General features: G+C 39.5%; 1 protein-coding gene across 13 annotated transcripts in view; it reads right to left on the bottom strand.

Annotated features, from left to right (window-relative positions):
* The window catches only part of CDON (cell adhesion associated, oncogene regulated), a 116,002-nt gene that overhangs the window by 51,455 nt on the left and 44,737 nt on the right, over positions 1 to 19,810 (bottom strand). For all 13 annotated transcript variants that reach the window (XR_010407039.1, XR_010407041.1, XR_010407042.1 and 10 more), the window contains 6 exons: positions 14,183 to 14,310; positions 12,258 to 12,530; positions 10,407 to 10,553; positions 9,417 to 9,560; positions 8,489 to 8,776; positions 6,335 to 6,604 (listed from right to left, as the gene is read on the bottom strand). Coding sequence is in view for 8 of the 13 variants with exons in the window: in XM_045894732.3 (XP_045750688.1) it covers positions 6,335 to 6,604; positions 8,489 to 8,776; positions 9,417 to 9,560; positions 10,407 to 10,553; positions 12,258 to 12,530; positions 14,183 to 14,261 (1,201 nt within the window). In the remaining 5 variants the exon portion in view is untranslated. The remainder of the gene's footprint in view (positions 1 to 6,334; positions 6,605 to 8,488; positions 8,777 to 9,416; positions 9,561 to 10,406; positions 10,554 to 12,257; positions 12,531 to 14,182; positions 14,311 to 19,810) is intronic.

Genomic DNA, 19,810 nt, shown 5'->3' with positions numbered 1-19,810 from the left:
TATAACAGACATATAACATAAGTTGCAGGTGCACAACATCATGATTCAACATATATATACACTTTGTGAAATGATCACTACAGTAAATCTGCTTACAATCCCTTAAGCAATGTTTTACATTTACAGTATGGAGAACACATTCATTCACTGAAATAACAGTGTTTGCAAAGTCACATGCAAATAGTGATATAGTAATGATAGTAATAATTAAAACAAAGATATCACTTATTAGTTCCCTTCTCAACTTTCAGCAAGTAAAACTGTCCATAAAAAGTAGAATTCTTGGGTGGCTCAGTCGGTTAAACATCTGCCTTCAGCTCAGGTCATGATCCCAGGGTCCTGGGATCAAGTCCCGCATCAGGCTCCCTGCTCAGTGGGTTGCCTGCTTCTCCCTTTGCTGCTCCCCCTGATTGTGCTTTCTCTCTCTCAAATAAATTTCTTAAAAAAGTAAAATTCTTCATTGTAGGCTCCTAGACATTGCCTACTTAGACTTCCTGTCCTTTAGGGAAAACGGAATGTATAAAGGAATCTGTTGAGAGCTTTCCACTATGTATCCCCTACACATCCAACCACTGTTAAGTACAGAACATGTGAAGCCAAAACCTCAGACTTGAAACATGAAAACAGTATGAAATAGCATAAAACAAAATACTCCTCCTTCACAAAAAAATAGTTAATTCTGGGGGAAACATCTGATCACAAAAATCCTAGGAGAGAAACCAGTTCTGAGTATAAGTTGAGGAACCTGTTTCTTACCATATACATGAACAACACTTTTTTTCCAAACTACAGTGACACCAAGTCTCTTTCCTTTTAGTCCTAGGTATTCATTCTCTGGAGGTACTTTCTTCCTTTTTCTTTTCTCTTTTTTTTAGGATTTATTTATTTATTCCAGAGAGAGAGAGAGAGAGTGCAAGAGGGAGGAGCAGAGGGAAAGGGAGAGAGAAACTCAAGCAGACTCCGTGCTGAGCACAGAGCCAGACACAGGGCTCGATCTCACAACCCATGAGATCATGACCTGAGCTGAAACCAAGAGTCAGGCGTTTAAATGATTGTGCCACCCAGGCTCCCCTGGAGCTAATTTTAAGTGCACCTACAATGGGATATTAATTACAAATGGCATTTTCTCCAGCACATCCTTTTCTTCCTCCAGTCCTACCTCCTACATTTGACAAAACCATCACCTGGCATGATTAGATTTCTGAATTTTTGCCAATCTGGCAAATGTTAAGATTTTGTCTCACTGGTAATAAGCTGTACCTCCCTGAGTATTAATGAGACTGAACATCTTTTCACCTGTGTCACGTATTTTTCCTCCTTTGTGAACTGCCTTTTGTACATTTTTCTATTGGGTCATTTATCTTTTTTGTAGTGATTCAGAGTTTTTGCATATTCCAGATACTGTTCTTTTATTAGTTCTGTATGTTACTAGTATCTTCTCACAGTATATTGCTTTTCTTTTCACTTTTAATGCTATCCTTTAATAACAAAGATGTTCTAATATCAATGTAGTCATACCAATCTTTTTTTAAAAAATTAGCTCAAAATGTCTGAAGTTTTGAAACCCAATCAGATAGATACTCAACTATATTTTTTTCAAAAATCTGCCATCTCGAGGCACCAGGATGGCTCAGTCAGTTAAGCATCCAACTCTTGATTTCAGCTCAGGTCATGATCTCAGGGTTGTGAGATCAAGCCCCACATCAGGATTCATGCTCGGGAGGAGTCCACTTGGGATTCTCTCACTCTCCTTCTGCCGCCAACCCCCCCCCCCCCCCCCCGCCCAGCCCCGCTCATGCTCTCTAAGTAAATAATTTTTTTTTTTTTTGTCATTTGCCTTTCATAGATAGGACTTTAATCTACTAGGAATTCGTCTGTATACATTATGGGTTAGCGATTTAATTTCTTTTTCTCTATTTTGACAACTAATTATCCCACATCAAAACTTGAAATGGACAGCCTCCTCTTGGTGATCTGCAATGCCACCTAAGTCAAGTCCTTAGGTGCAAATGTCTTTGGCTGTCTCTGTCTTGTTCTAAGAGTCTATTTGTTCCTGCACCAATATGTTATATTTTAATTACCACAGATTTTTGTATACTAATATCTGTAAAAACAAGTTCCCCATGTTCTTTTTCTTCTTCTTTTCCTGTCTTAGCTATTCTTGGGCCTTTGCTCATCCATATAAATTTCAGAATCAGTCTGTTACGATCCTCAAAATATTTTGATAGGATTTTTTTTTTCTGTTTAAAGATTTATTTATTTATCAGAGAGAGTGAATGAGAGAGAGAGAGAGACAGCCTGCGCACACATGCGGAGGGGGGTGGACAGAGGGAGAGGGAGAGAGTGTCTCAAGCAGACTCCCCACTGAGCAGGGAGCCCAATGTGAGGCTCAGTCTCGTGACCCTGAGATCATGAACTGAGCCGAAACCAAGAGTAGGCGCTCAACTGACTGTGCCCCCCAGACACCCCCCAACATGCTCACTATGAGTATACAGAATCAGGTTACCACTGGGCCTGAAGCACAATACTGCTGAGGATAATGTAGAACCTACACCAGAGTTATCCTAGCAAGGGAGGGACAATGGTGAGATGTTATTATGCCCACTCCCTGCCCATTTTGATAGGATTTTAACTGAAATTGCATGAATCTAGGGCGCCTGGGTGGCTCAGTTGGTTAAGCGACTGCTTTCGGCTCAGGTCATGATCCAGGATCGAGTCCCGTATCCGGCTCCTTGCTTAGCAGGGAGCCTGCTTCTCCCTCTGACCCTCACCCCTCTCATGTGCTCTCTCTCTCTCATTCTCTCTGTCTCAAATAAATAAATAAAATCTTAAAAAAAAAAAAAAAGAAATTGCATGAATCTACAGAAAAGGTTTTGAAAAGACCTGACAGCTGTCTAATACTGACTTTGGGTATCTACCAACTGGTATACCTTTCTAGGTTACCTAGGTCTTTTTCATGCTGCTAATATTGAAAGGTGCCTTGTAAATTATATTTTCTGTTTGTTGCTGATTGTAATGATTAATTTTATGTGTCAGCTAGATTGGGCTAAGGGATGTCCAGATAACGGGGTGTGTCTGCAACACACAGAGTAGAGCAGATGGCACCACCCAACACGGTGAGCACCATCCAGTCTGCTGAGTGCTCCGTAGAATGAAAATGCAGAGGGAGGTGAATTTTCTCTGCTTAAGCTGATTCATCTTCTCCTGCCCTCGGTCACTGGACATCAGCACTTCTGGTTCTCCAGTCTTTGGACTTGGGTTAAGACTTACACCATCAGCTCTTTCTCCTCCCCACAAATAAATTATACTATTGGCTTGCCTCCTTCTCCAGTTCCATAACCATGTGAGCCAATTCCTGTAAGAAATCACCTCTTCTTTGTATCTTATATATTCTCTTGGTTTTGTTTCTCTGGAGAAACCTAATACAGTGTTATGTAGAAAGACATTGATTCTTGCTTGTTGTTCTTCATCCAGCCACCCTGCTAAATGTTTTTGTTATTTCTAATAATTTGCCAGCAAACTGAGAATTCTCTATGTTGGCAATCATGGCAGTTATAAATTAATAATGGTTTGATTTCTTTCTTTTTTTTTTTTAAAGAATTTATTTATTTATTTGAGAGAGAGAGAGAATGAGAGAGAGCACATGAGAGGGGTTAGGGTCAGAGGGAGAAGCAGACTCCCTGCCGAGCAGGGAGCCCGATGTGGGACTCGATCCAGGGACTCCAGGATCATGACCTGAGCCAAAGGCAGTCGCTTAACGAACTGAGCCACCCAGGCGCCCATTGGTTTCTTTCTTTCTTATCCTTACCTAGTTTATTTTTCTTGTCCTTCTGTGCTGGTTAGAATCTCCAGTATGATGATAAATAAAAGAGATTTTAAAGATATTTCACCACTAAAAGTGATGTTTCTTGTAAGTTTTTGTTAGATACTTTTTATCAAATTAAGAAAATTCCCTTCTATTTCTATTTTTCTAAGAGTGTCTAACATGGATACTGAAATACGCAAATTTTTCTGCCTCTATGGATATAATAATATTATTTTTCTTTTTTATTCAATCAAAAGGATGAATGACTTTAAATTTTCTGACAGATTCCTGGGATGACTCCTTAGTCAAGAGATACTTCCTTTTCTTATATGTTGATGACTTGCTAATATTTTATATAGGATTTTTGCATCTATGTTCATAAATGAGATTGGCCTTTGATTTTCCTTTCTTGTGCCATTCCTTTGTGATTTTTAGCATCAAAATCATACTGCCTGGAGAGTTCCCATTTTTTACTTTTCCCTGGAAGAGTTTATGTAATATTTGGAACAGTCTGTTACTTGAAAGTTTAGTAGAACTCTCCATAGAACCAGCTGGCCTGGTGTTTTCTCTGTGGGAAGATTTTAAACCCCTAATCAGTGTCTTTCTGATAGTATAGGACTATTCAGGCTTTTTCATTTCTTTTAAGTCACAGCTTTACTAAGTTGTATTTTTCCTAAGAATTTGTCCGTTTCTGTCTATCTTTGTAAATTGCTGGCATAAAGTTTCTCACAGTCTTATTACTTTCAATCTCTACAAGACTTTTACTTTTTATTCCTATTATTGTTTATTAGTATTTTGCCAAAGATTTGTCCATTTTATTAGATTTTACAAAGAACCAACTTTTTCCTTTATTGATCCTCTCCTTCATCTTAATTTTCTATTCAATTGATTTCTGCTATCTTTATTATCTCTTTTCCTCTACTTTCTTTAAATCTCTTCTGTTTTTTCATTTAGCTCACTGATTTTTAGTCTTACCAGTTTTCTTTTATAAGCATTTAAAGCTATACATTTCCTTCTAAGTTCCATTTTTGCTATATCCTACACGATTCGATCTGTGACATTTTCATTACCAAAGTATTTTATTTTATTTTATTTTTTTAAAGATTTTATCTATTTATTTGACAGAGAGAGACACAGCAAGAGAGGGAACAAGCAGGGGGAGTGGGAGAAGGAGAAGCAGGCTTCTCGCTGAGCAAGGAGCCCGATGCAGGGCTCAGTCTCAGGACCCCGGGATCATGACCTGAGCCGAAGGCAGACACTTAACCAACTGAGCCACTCAGGTGCCCCACCAAAGTATTTTAAATTTCCATTATAGTTTTTTTTTTAAACTCCACTATTGAGAAGTATAATTTTACATTTCTAAATACAGGCCAATTAAAAATTGTTTTTTATTATTAACTTCTAAAATAATTGCATGAAGGTCAGAGAATTGGTCTGCATGACAATGATTCTTTGACATTTGAAATAGTTATAACTCATAGACAAAAGATTGATTTCCTAATATATAAAGAACTACCAATCCACAAGAAAGAAGACCAACAATCTAATTTTTAAAATGGACAAAAGAAAATGAACAGTCAATACATGGGAAAGCAAATTCAAATGACTCATACACATGAAAAGAAGCCTAATTCACTCATAATAGAAGAAACATAGATCCAAAGGTACTTTTTTTTAACCTACCAGACTGGCAAAGATTTAAAAAACAACTGACAATGCCCTGCCTTGGTGAGGACAGGAGGAGATAGGCAGTTACACACTGCTGATCAGTAAGAATATAAAGACAAGTAACAATTTTGCAGAGCAACTCGGTGGTATCTACCCAAATTACCAATGCATACCTGCTTTTATTCAGCAAGTTTAGTTCTAGGAATTTATTTTACAGATATAAACACCTGAGCAAAATAATCTATGCAGAGGGACATTCATTATAGAACTCCTTAAAATGGCAAAAGATTAGCAATAGCCATCAGGAAGGTACTAGCCAAATCATTACAACCATATCATGGAATACTAATAAGCAGCAATTTGAAAAAGGAATGAAACACTCTTTAATACAGGAAGATATCTAAGATATGTTAAGTGAAAAATTCAAGATAAAGAATACACCACCATTTAGGGGGAAAAACAAACAGATGTTATTAAACGCACACAGACATGTTATGTGTAAGTGATCGTAAATGTACATACAAGGATATTCAAGAAACTGATAAAACTAATTAGTTCTAAAAGCAATATGGTTGGCTGGGGAATAGGAATGAGAGACTTTTACCACATGCCTTTTAAACTACATAGTAAGTAACTGTTAAAAAAAATAATTAAAAATTTTTTTTAATGAGCTTGATCAAGTAATATTGCTTCATCATGGAAATACTGACCTGCAACTAGAAAGGAACGTGGGAAATTGGCATTAGTTCTGTTATGGTAATAGGATTACGCCCTTTTAGTGAAAATGATTTAATTTTTAAACGAAACAAAAGCCTATCTGTAAAGTGAAACTTCCTATGATTGCAGGACCCAAAAGCCTACCTTTTTCAATTTCAAGTCTCCCAGTAGACTGTATGAATCCAATCCCATTATCTGCTACACACTGATACAGTCCCGAATCTTCCATGGTCACACCACTGATTTTCAGTCCGTTTCCTGCAGTGAGATGTCGTGGGGAAGGATGAACAGGCTGCGCATTATGGAACCAGGTACGGTTTGGAGTTGGGTTCCCGTGCACCTCACAAGTGAATTGCACTGTGGTGCCCAGAGAGACGGTCTGATCCTGCAGTCCTTTAGAAATTGAAGCATTTTCTGAAAATAAAACATATAAATGAAACTCGAACCCCTAAGAGGTACCTTTTTAAATTATCACACAAGACACAGAAAATCCTCCCTCTACTAGTAACTAGTTGAAACCAAATTGCATTGTTCACTCACATTCTCCCATCTGCTGTGGTCATCGAGACAAAATTAGAAATGTATTTGAACTTCCTTCTAATTGGATAAACCATATGTTACTAATATGTCATTGTCTCTTTTTCTAGATCTCTCCACCCACTTAATTCCCGCCAACACACACACACACATACACACACACATACATACACACACACCCTTGGGCTTTTCTGAGCATTTGACTCAGGTAATTTCTTTAAAATAAATAGTTTCCCAGCGTCTGCCTTCGGCTCGGGTCATGATCCCAGGGTCCTGGGATCGAGTTCCACATCAGGGAGCCCGCTTCTCCCTCTGCCTCTCTCTCTCTCTCTGTCTCTTATGAATAAATAAGTAAAATCTTTAAAAAAAAAAAAAAGGGGGGGGGCGCCTGGGTGGCTCGGATGGTTAAAATAAATAGTTTCCCTGGATTTCACACTAAACAAGAGCCAAAACAGAAGAATGCTTATTTGCAAGTTAAATGCTTTCCATGGTCTGTTCTGCCTTAAGGTTAGATGGATACTTTACTATCCATCAAGTCACTTACACCTAGACAAAGTAAATCATTTACCAACATTTGTAACACATGCCCAAATTATTTGACTATGCATATTACTCTAGGCCTGATTATCACTGCACTTTAAAGCTCACCTGCCATACCCTTCCTTCCTTTCCATGTTACCTGTGTCAGGCCATTGTTGCAAATAAACACACACAGAAGTTTACGAAAACTATCTTTACTATGCAACCACTTACTACCTACTTTTTCTGGCTTTCATGAAAATCTGTTTTGATAAAGGAAAACATTTTCTGCTGCTAGACATGACAGTGATGTAGGTAGCTAGAAGGAAGAACGGAGAAGCTTTGAGATAAAGACTATTTATTTATTTATTTATTTAAGGTTTTATTTATTTGACAGAGAGAAAGACAGCCAGAGAGGGAACACAAGCAGGGGAGCGGGAGAGGGAGAAGCAGGCTTCCCGCGGAGCAGGGAGCCCGATGTGGGGCTCGATCCCAGGGCTCTGGGATCATAACCTGAGCCGAAGGCAGACGCTTAACGACTGAGCCACCCAGGCGCCCCAAGACTGTATATTTAGAATGTGGGTAGAAATAATGCAAATTTTATGAGCCAGATACAGTGAAAGCATTCCAAAAGGGAAAATAAAATGATAGATTTTTTTTTTTTAATTTTATTTATCCACTTGACAGAGAGAGAGAAAGCACAAGCAGGGGGAGGGGCAGAGGGAGAGGGAGAAGCAGGCTCTCTGCTGAGCAAGGAGCCTAATGCGGGGCTCGATCCTGGGACCCTGGGGTCATGAACTGAGCTGAAGGCAGACGCTTAACCAACTGAGCCACCCAGGTGCCCCGAAACAGGTATCTTTTTGAGATGACATTTTTTAGTCAGTACTCTTAGTTATTACTACTGGGTTCTACACACTGATACAGCCCAGAATCTTCCCATCCTACTGAATTCCCGTCTCTTTCCTCCAAGTCATTAGGAAGGAAGAACAAGCTCTGCACGACATAACCAGGTTGGGAGTGAGGTTCTCACGAGCATCCCAGGTGAAATGTTGTATGCCACCAAGAAATACTGCCAAATTCAGCGGCCTTTAAAAAGAATGAAGCTTGTTCTGACTGCTGGTACAGGTGTTTCTAGCCAGTCCCTGTTTCATTTGTAGTTCCCAAATAGATCTTCTATTCCAGCATCAGTTAGACCAGAAAATTAGCCTGACTTGAAAAACAATTTAATAAGTAACATCTTACCAAGTACATTAACCATGTAAGTCACACGTTGTATGTCTCCAGACTTGTTTCCCACTATACAAGAATAGTTTCCCGAGTCCGTTGGGTCAATGCTATCTGTGGCAAGATGAGAATACAACCTTCTCCAGTTGCTTCCCTGCAGAGCATCCTGACCATCCTTCAGCCAGTGCACTTGAGAAGCTGGGACCCCACTCACCACACACTCCAGGGTGACAGGGCTATGAGAAAGGACAGCTAATGCCTGTGACAGGGTGGGGTGAAGAATACGAAAATCCTCTGAAGAAGGGCCTGGGGAAAGAAAACAAAAAATTTTTATTAAATATTCACTTCCAGTCTCTTCCTTAGCAAACCTGTGAGTCTTCCCATCTTCCCATTTATTCTTCTTTACACTACACGGCTCTACTCGTTAGCTAAATAATTTTTTAGTTGAGAATTAAAATTAAAACACTTTGTGACCCTTGAGAGCTATTTCTGAATTAGCAGTTGAGAAATGTTGAATTTTTGACAAGTCCAGAAACCACTATTTTGTTGTGCTTTGACTATTGGTTCTATCTCAGTTCAGCTACCATAATCTGCAAGAGAAAAGACATATATTTTTTCATAATTTACAGTTAGCCACCAATTTGATTACCAGGGATATAAAGTTATATTTTCTCTATAATTTCTTCTTATTTGAGCAATGGGTCAAGTTCTCCATATGCTTTCCACTCTGTCAATCTTGACCAAAATTCTCTTCTAAAAATTCATTATCTTTTAAAAACACATACAATACCATTCTATAACGCATTTATGTATTTAATTTTTCATAAGACTCTCTTAGGGTAAGCAAACAGGATCTGAAAGAAAAATGAACTTTGCTTTCCCAATGTTTTATAAGGAATGCTTCTGAGGACTCTTCCTAGTTACCATTATTCTCCCAAATACTTACGACTCACAAGAAGCTTTCGGCCAATGGGTTCAACTTTTAATTCATGTGTGACAGGATTAAAAGCTGCACATTTATATGATCCCTTGTCCTCTAAAGATACATTCAAAATCTGAAGATTCCCTGATGGAAGGATTAAGTAATTCTCTGAGGAAAGAAGAGAATGCAGTTAGGCCTCCATAAGAAGGACGCCAAGTAAAACAAATGAAGGTTGATAGCTGTGCTTTAAATTTAGATGTAAGAATAGCCGCAAAGAAGCAATCAAGGAAAATGTATTAAATGAAAGAAAGGGAAAGCCGAGGCAGGGGGAAAAAAAAAGTCAACAATACTAGAGGAACAAAAATCAAACCCAGCAGAAACATCTGACAACAGATCATTTGTTGAGAAGGCTGAAAGCACAAGCATATTAAAAAAAGATACAATGACCGTAGCTACCATCTTGAGCAAACTTCCACCTACAGCACTGACCTCCCAGTGTCCATTTATGTCTATCTATTCATTTTTTTTCTCAACAAATCCTGCCTGTGAGGGCCCGGCTACAGGGGCTACACTGATCAAGAAAGCAGACAAAAGCCCCGCACTCATGCAGCCAGCATTCCAGCGCGAGAAATGGGGGTGGCAGAGGAAGGGGTAAATAAGATACAAGCAAACAAAAACATGTATAACACCATGCTATGAAAATTTAAAAAAAAAAAAAAAAAAAGGCCAAGTAAAGGGGACAGAGAGCAACAGGACGTATTATTTTAGATGGGGCCGTGAGGGAGGTCTTCTCAGAAGAAAAAACATCGGAGTGGAGACCGGAATGAAGGAGGGAATGTGGGGTTGTAATCACAGCTACAATGTAGCTGTTTATGCTTGTCTCCACTTGACTTCCGAGACTTACACATTTTTTTGGTATCCACAGTCACTAGCATACAGAGCTCAAAAGTAGGTGAAGGACATTTGTTCCGTGGGTGTCACTGGTTTTTTTTTTTTTTTTGTAGAAAGTCTCACCTGTGGAATGTTTCAGCCACTTTCCCCGGATTTTATAGCGCACCTCAGCCTTGGGGTTACTATCTGGTACCTTGCAGCCAATGAAACCAGTACTTTTTTCTTCTGCTGTAATAACATGCTTTGTTGCTGAACCAAAATCACCGAGAACTAAAAGAAATAAGTAAAATAAGTAAATAAATAAATAAATAAATAAATGCAAACTTGAATTCTCTTTCCCAAAGGAAATTTAAAACCAGAAGCCACATGGGCAACGTGGCCATTGGTAACAGCTGATCCCAGTTCACAGAGTGGCGTGATTTTTTTTTCTATCTCAGAAAGTAGCTGGGGTAGAGGTGCATGGTTGAGGGCTAGAGCTAAGTCATGGCACCCTTTTCCAGAGGTCAATGCTTCCAGGAGACTACAAGAAAAGCAAGCAGCTCTTAAAAACATCAGCATCTTAAAAACACCTTAAAAACTATAAAAATATAGTCCTTCCCATTCTGTCGGGATAAACCCTTTTCAAATCCAGTCCCTCATCAAAACTCACTTTCCTTATGCATCTTCATTCTGTGGGTAGCTACTCCATTGCAATAAAATGGTTCATGGGAACGAACCTAGGACATCGAAAAACCAAGCAGTGTGTTGTTTCTCTCTCAGTTCCTCTCACTACTTTCAGTTCACTACAGATGGAGCCGCTTTATTATCTCCAAGGCTGAAAGCATTCGGCCACCTGCCACTAGGAATTCAGCCTTCCAGTGTGTGTCCTGGAGCTGTCCATGGGTCATAGCTTTACAAAAACATTTACTCTTCTCAGTTATGACAAACTCACGACTCCTGGGGAACCCAGATTTGTTCTGTAAATAGGGGTGCCCTAACAAAGACATTTTCCATTACTGGAAACCATCACCATTTGAAAGGCAGATGGCTCAAACCTACTAAGAAAACCACCACATTCCAGATTTTCCATAAGTTCAATACTCAACATTCCTTTCTCTACGGTCAATTATTTTTTTTCCTGCTTCGTTAGCCTGGTTTCAATCACATAAATTAAAATCACTCAGTAATCAAAACAAATAAGACAATTAGATATGAAAGATAGGGGCGCCTGGGTGGCTCAGTCGGTTAAGCGGCTGCCTTCGGCTCAGGTCATGATCCCAGGGTCCTGGGATCGAGTCCCGCATCGGGCTCCCTGCTCAGTAGGGAGCCTGCTTCTCCCTCTCCCTCTGCCTGCCTCTCTGCCTACTTGTACTCTCCCTCTCTAATAAATAAATAAAAATCTTTAAAAAAAAATTAAAAAAAAAGATATGAAAGATAAAGGACGGCATGAAACAACTGAGTGTCAAAGGAGACAACAGCTTTTTTGTTGCTGTTGATGTTAAGGACTTTTATTTTTTTAAGATTTTATTTATTTATTTGACAGAGAGACACAGCGAGAGAGGGAACATAAGCAGGGGGAGCGGGAGAGGGAGAAGCAGGCTTCCCGCGGAGCAGGGAGCCCGATGCGGGGTTCGATCCCAGGACCCCGGGATCATGACCTGGGCCGAAGGCAGACGCTTAACGACTGAGCCACCCAGGTGCCCCGAAATTAAGGACTTTTAAATATTCCCAAAGGAATTCAGAATTCACACTAGAAAACGTTCCTAACCATGGAAAAGTTGCTTCTGTGCCCCCGTTATAGATGAAGACACGAGGCTAGGCTCACAGAGGTTCAAGTACATCTTCCCCAAGTTAAACACACAGCAAGAGTCAAGGCTGGGCTGAGAACGCCTATGTGTTTACTCCAGAGCCCACGCGTTTCCCTCGGCTGACAGCGCAAGCACTAGCAGTAACCCTGGCAAAAAGCACAGACACCAGAGACCAAGTTCAACTCACCAGCAATGGCAACTGTCGCAGGGCTGCTGACAATGGCGCCGATGCTGTTGTTGGCGATGCACTGGTAGGAACCCGAAAGGGAGGGGTTAAGAGACAGGATAGTCAAAGTCCCCTGATGAATCTCGATCTGTTCCATGTTTCTATCCAATCGTTTTCCATTGTGCAACCACGAGATATGAGCGGTCACAGGTTTAGCAGAACAACGTAGGACTATGGGTCCACCAAGTTTCTGGACGGCAGACAGTGGCTCAGAAACAAAATAAGGTGCCAAGTCTACAAGGAAACATTCCCCACGTGCCAACGGGCGAGGGGAGGGGGGGAGAAAGGAGAGTATATTGAATACATTTCATCTGAAATCTATATAACTACAGGCAAGCCCTTATTTCATCATAGCAGTTACCGTCCTCAATGCTTGTAAAAGTTCTAGGAACATTTTTATACGCCCGTTTTTGGAAGGAAAAAAGGGCAATGCGTTAACCTAGGACTTAATGATTAGGGTAGAAGAGATGAGAAACCTTCTGATACAAATCAGACAATATACCAATTCTGTAAGTGAGAAATGGCAAGTGGCTCTTTTCATGAAGTATCGCCTAAGAAATGCAAGTTAAGAATCTGGAAAAGTGAAAATAGCTTGCAAAACAAAAAGAATTCTCTCCTAAATCACCAAGGATTTAAGACTAAGTTATTCTATAAATAATGGCTACAGTCTTACTACTTCCCTTAAATATAAAACAATGTTCAGTCATGCTGAAATACAAAGTCTATCCTTTTTTGGATGTAGAGTGTCAATTTTAAATTTTATTTGGTGTTTAGAGTGGTTTCATTTGTGACATCATTTCCTCAGCAACTTGGGGGGCAGGGTGGGTTCTTGCACTGACGGATCAAAACAGATCGCCCTCCTCCACCCAAAAGGGTGGGTGGGTGGGGACAAGAATACTGTTAATCTGAGGGAATAAACTACTTCAAAGAAAAAAAAATTCAATAGATTGCTAACCCTACTTTCACAGGGTATTTCGTCAGAAATATGAGGGACGTGCCTCTCTTGACTAAAACCTGAGGTAGTTGTTCAGCAAAACAAAAACAGAAATAAAACCAGCCGATCAGCTTTTTGGCTTACAAAAAGTTATACAGTATTCTTAACAGAAATAATAAATATTACTTAATGAATAAACATCACTTGTATTTCTATATTACTTCTATAGGAATCTGTACACGAATCTAAAATTAAAAGAAACACACGTGGGCCGTGCACTGGGTGCGGGCTTATATACACATCTAACAATCAATGCTTTTAAGCTTGTCAGTAACAGAGGTAGAGAAAAACTCAGACAAGGTCATGTGAGAAAGTGGCAGATTTGGGATTTGAACCAAGTTCTCTCCAAGCTGAGTACTAATACATGCTGATTCTAAAATTTCTTCAGTGGTATGGAGTCAGCATTTTATTCCTGTTATAATTTCCAAATTCAGACTTTTGTTAACATATCCTCTTACTGAAAAGAACATGATAGGACGATACTTGTTTTTAAGGCAACAAGAGGAATAAATTATAAGGACAATGTTAGGAAGGCCTGCCAATGCCCAAAAGCACTATCAAGAGATCCTGAAATTGCTGAATGAATCAGTTTTTAAATCATTCGGCTGGGTCAAACAAATCTTAGAAATGTCTTTGGAAACCATGATTATCAGTGAGGATTTAAAGCTGAAATTTGTTTTTTTATAGGATTAAGAAGAGGAAAAGCTTGAGTGTAGACATGACCATTCTTGAGGATTAAAGAACACACTTATGGTGCTGAGCACTGAGTCATGTATAGAACGGCTGACTTGCTGTATTATACTCCTGAAATTAATATAGCACTCTATGTTACTGGAATTAAAATTTTAAACTTAAAAAAAAGCAAAAACCACAACCATTCTTCAGCTCTTACCTGAATTCACAGAAGGACACAGAATCGTAAGAGCAACAATATACAGCAGTGTCTGTAAGGGCCAAGGAGCTGGATGCATAGCGCCAGATTACAGAAGCAGGCAGGACAGACTTCCGGGCTTTGTCTCACTAAAAGACATCCAGAAAAAGAAAGAAAGATCATCTAAACCCCCAAAACAGCTGAAATCTCGTATCTCAATAGTCCCAGTTGTGAACACAATGGCTACCATCTATTTTGAAATCTCTGTAGAGTGTGGCAAATACAAGGCACTTGATGATCCGTATCTCCCCAATTCACAAACTAATCTCTAGACACTAAGTTAATGTTGGAAGTTTTGCTCATCCTTCCAAGGCACTGAGGTAGTAACTCCTATTTTACAGAATCAATCACTTTACATGAATACTTGATTCAACTGCCTTTAGTGCATTTGTTTGTACATTTTACAAGCATCTAAAACTCAACACCACCAAAATGCACCCCCACTTCACTGCCCTAAAATAGAAACAGTAACCAAAACAACAAAATAATAACATTTACTTAGTGCTTAGTATGTGCCAGACACTATTTCAGTGCTTTTTGTAGACCCAAAGACCATTGGTGTGAGACTAGACGGGAACGGTGGCAGAAAGGTATGAGGGAGACCAAGTAGGAGGTAATGTAATCACTCAGGAGAGAGATGAGCACATGAAGGGTCAGACCAGTGAGTCAACTGTGGAGGTGGTAAAGAGTAACTGGACTCAGAATATATTCTAAAGGTAGAACCAACAGAATTTGCTGAAGACTTGGCTAGAGTATGATCCAAAGATGTGTCAAGGATAACTCTTAGTTTTAGGTGTAACAGAATCCATAATAACTCTGTTTACTGAAATGGAGAAGACCAGCAAGGAGGAGATGGATTGAAGGGTTTAGTCAGCCGTTCTGTTTTGGGAAGGTAAGTCTGAGATACCCATGTGGCATCCGAGTACTACTGTCAAGTCAACAGCTGCATATAGGGATCTGGAGCTGTGTGGAGAAGTCAGAGCTGGAAATATAGATGTCAGAAGTATAGACATCAGACCTATTAAAGCCCCAGCACTAGATGAGCTCTAAGGAAAGTACGACAGAGGAAAGGAGAGACCAGGCAGGAGCCTTGGGATACATCAACCTTTAGAGACCAAACAGAGAAGGAAGCAGCGAGGGAGACAAAGAATAAGTAGCCAGGGGGCGCCTGGGTGGCTCAGTCGGTGAAGCGGCTGCCTTCGACTCAGGTCATGATCCCGAGGTCCTGGGATGGAGTCCCTCATCGGGCTCCCTGCTCGGCGGGGAGTCTGTTTCTCCCTCTCCCTCTGCCTGCCTCTGCCCCTGCTTGTGCTTGTGCTCTCTGTCTCTGTGTCAAATAAAAATAAATAAAATCTTAAAAAAAAAAAAAAAAAGAAGAAGTAGCCAGTGAAATAGGAAGAAATCCAGGAGAATGTTGTGTCCAGGGAGAAAAACAGAAGAAACGTTTCTAGAAGGAAAGCGTAAGCAACTATTGCAAACACTGCTGAGAAACAGAGTAAGGCGAGACACCATCGTGAAGGCGAGATAAAGCACAAGAGTGCTTTTGATGGAGGGCGGACTAGCATCTGATGGTGGGTTCAGGACAGAATGGGAAGGGAGGAAATGAAGAAAGCACAGAAAATCCCTTCTAGGGCTTTGCTACAAAAGGGCAGCAGAAAAATAGGGAGAGTTGCTGGAGACACACGGCAGTCAAGGGAAGGATCCTTTTTGTGTTTCTTTAATGTAGAGACAGCACAGCACATTTAGCTAAAGCTTAAAAAAAGTTTCACAAAACCCAGCACTGATGAAGGATGTGGGTAGAAATCGCTATCATCTACTGTTGGTGGAAATATAATCGGTAAATTCTTTTTGGAGGGATTTTGCATTATCTATCAAAAATCATTCATTCGTGCGACAAATGCTTACGGAAAGCTTATTACATGCCAGGTACTATTCAAGAAGCTGGGGAGAGAACAATTTAAAAATATATGAATAGGAATAAGTGACCCAGGCAAAAACGTACCCCTTCTATTCTAGTAGGAATGGACGACAAACACGATAAATAAAATTACTACAATTAACACTGTCCATGCCACCCTCTAGATATGGTTCATTCCTCCTCTATGCTTTCTCCACCCCTTGGACACACATCTACCACTGCACTCATCACTCTGTTCTGCAATGTATCTGGTTACATAACTATGTCCTCCTTGAAGGCAAGAACGATCTCATATCTAACATGGGAAATTCTAATACCTAGCCAAAAATAGGCACTGAAGAGACATTTTTCAAAATGAAAGGAATACCTTAATATAATTTCCAGAAGTACCTTAAAGAGTAGTATTCAATGAGACCTGTCATCTCACATGAATTCGGCATAGTCTAGCTATATTTTGTATTCCTTCATTCATTTATTCACTCAGATACATAATTTTTAAAATCAGCAAGAATATAGTAAGTGCCTACTATATGCCAGGCACCCTGCTAGGCTAGGGATCCAAAGAGTGGTTATTAGGTCTGCAAATTCTCCCCCACATTCCTACCTGGCCAGGGCTGGCCACAGAATTCCTACGACTATGGAATACAACAAAATGTAACGAAAGAGCTAGATGAATGACATTTTAGAAATGGGAATTCTATGTGCATATTCACTTATGCAAAGGTTAATTCTAACCACTGATAAAACTGGGTAGAAATACAAAGCAAGGCACCTTAAATATGGCTTCTAATCAATCAAAGAATGTCTCCCAGGATCTGTTCCCTTCTCTATACCATGCACTCCAAAATCTGAGTTGCCAACTCAAGTTTATCTAGATCACAGATCATCAGATCATGCACTGCCTTTTAAGTTTTTTCTTGCTGACCTCTTTTAAAAAGTGGGAGAGGATATTTTGGTACCACTCACTGGCGGAAGAGGCCAGCTATGTGAAAACTTTTTTTGGTTTATTTGAATTCTCACTTGGTTCAAGGGCAAGGACTGACACATCACTGGTAAGTGGTCAAGGCAAAGTAAACATTCAAATAACTTGTTAACAGGAGCCGCTGTCCTAAGAGAATGAGGACAAGGAGGGGCGTTCTTCCTTTTGCCAAATCTTTCCTCAACTATTTATTTATTAAAAAGCAGTGAAACAAATACCAGAGTCAACTTTAACCCTAGCACATGATCTGCCGAGTAACTTTACAGCTGTCCTTGAAAACTTCACAGCTCATGTTTGCTACCTAAATGATCCTACAGGACCATCCTTTATGAATTCTATCTTTCTATTAGGTTCCTTGAAACAGGCTGTCAGTTGATTTTGGAGGCTGGGAAGAACTTATGACTGTAACGTAAATATTTGTTGACTTCGTTTATACTTACCCAAGGAAAGCTTGCTGTGTTTGTTAGAGAATTGTGATAACGAGAACAAGGACCTGGATTCTATTGCAATAGGAGTCAGGTAGCTTGAAATTACATTCGACAGCCACCAATATCTGTAACCTAGGTCCGATCTCACAAACATTGCTAACCACAAGGAAAGCAAGATGACGTATAAAGCAGAATATATCCATTAGCACTGCTGGAAAACTGTTTAATGCTATGTCGCTTCCAAAACTGTTTAATGCTATGTCGTTTACTATCTTTGTCACAAAAAAAAAGTAAACTCTTAATATTAGCATTATTGTTATTGAACTAAGAAGTTACTGGAAAACAACTATATTTATATTTACATATAATGTAAATACGTATTTCCCTGCATTACTTTAGCAAATGGACAATTTTGTTTGTTTGGCCAAGTTTACCGCAACTGAACGAGGCTCCTACTGTCTTCTTACAAACAGGCCAGTAGCCTCAACATGTATTTTACTTTTCTTACCTACAGAAATTTACCTTGGCAAGGGAAACAACAGCCTTAATTTCCTCCGCATAGAAATTGCTAACCCATCCTCCTCTTATCCTCTCTTCTGATCTGGAAACAGTGGGCAGCAGAGAAAATGTCCATGGTAGGATCATAACTACCCACTCCACCACACATCATTTTTGGCATATCACTTGCCAAAGGCTGTCTGACCTCTGTTCTAGCATACATATCATCCAAATATTTTTATGCAAAAATTAAAAACAATTCTGATCTAAATCATATCAGATGGAAGGAATAGAATTCTGATTTAAATCACAATGTCATGTTTTAAACTTCAGTGTTTTTCTCATTTAAAAATTTTTTTAGGGATGCCTCGGTGGCTCAGTCAGTTGAGCATCTGCCTTCGGCTCTGGTCATGATCCCAGAGTCCTGGGATCAAGTCCCACGTCGGGCTCCCTGCTCGGCAGGAAGCCTGCTTCTCCCTTTCCCTCTATCACTCCCCCTGCTCATCTCTCTCTATCTCTCTGTCTCAAATGAATAAATAAAAAATTATTAAATAAATAAATAAATAAAATAAAGCACCCAATGTGGTTATCATACCAGATGATATTTTATTTTATTTTATAATTTTTTTTAAAGATTTTATTTGAGAGAGAGCATGAGAAGGGGGAGGGTCAGAGGGAGAAGCAGACTCCTTGCCGAGCAGGGAGCCCAATGTGGGACTCGATCCTGGGACTCCAGGATCATGACCTGAGCCAAAGGCAGTCGCTTAACCAACTGAGCCACCCAGGCGCCCCCAGATGATATTTTAAATAAAATACTCAAGTTTTCTTCACATATTCTACAATGTTACTTTTACAAGTAGAAAATTCTTAACAAAGTCTCCACAAATATTCATTGACAAAAAAACCCCTACACATTTAGCACAGAACAAAAAGCAAGTAAACAGAATTCTACCACCTAAAGATAACACATCAATATTTTGATGCATTTCCTTCTAATCCTTTTCATATGTGTATATGTACATAACTAAGACTATAACATATATGCAATATAGTTTTAAATCCTGCTTTCATTTTTTCTCTAATGATTTTTGCTCATTAAATAATTCATAAACACAATCTATAACAGCTATAGGTATTTTATTGAATAGATGTACTTTAATTTACTTAGCCACTTCCTTTTGGGTAATTAGGCTACTTTTTTTTATATGGGTGTATAGCCATGTATATTTGTCTTGCTATTACAGATAATGCTATTATGAATATCTCTGTCCATAAATCTTTGACCACTCTTCTACTTATGTCTTTAGGATAGATTTTTTTTAAAGTAGAATTACTGAGCCAAGGAGCACAAACTTTTTAAAATATCTTATTTGTTTATTTTAGAGGGAGAGAGAGAGAGAAAGAAGCAGACTCCCTGCTGAGCATGGAGCCCAACATGGGGTTTGATCCCAGGACCCTGGGATCATGACCTGAGTCAAAACCAAGAGTTGGACGCTTAACCGACTCAGCCACCAAGGAGCCCCAGTACAAACATTTTTAATACTCTTAACATATATACCGTCAAGTAGTTTTCCCCCCCAAAAAGGCAATAATGTACAACCCTAACCCCAACAGTCACCATCAGCATAGTGGAAGGCAGACACCCAGTCACCAGAGTATGGTTTGCATCCTTACCCTGTGGTGAGCAAAGTATGGATGTCACACATGATTTTGAGCAATTAATTAAAATATTTGATAAGGCACAGAGCAATATTAACTGTTTAATC

This window comes from Mirounga angustirostris, unplaced genomic scaffold (assembly GCF_029215605.1).
Source record: "Mirounga angustirostris isolate CCGP_5_RB_7025 unplaced genomic scaffold, mMirAng1.0.hap1 SCAF_13, whole genome shotgun sequence".
Taxonomy (NCBI): domain Eukaryota; kingdom Metazoa; phylum Chordata; class Mammalia; order Carnivora; family Phocidae; genus Mirounga; species Mirounga angustirostris.
The sequence above is the reverse complement of the archived record's forward strand: the minus strand, read 5'-3'. Positions and strand labels throughout refer to the sequence as shown.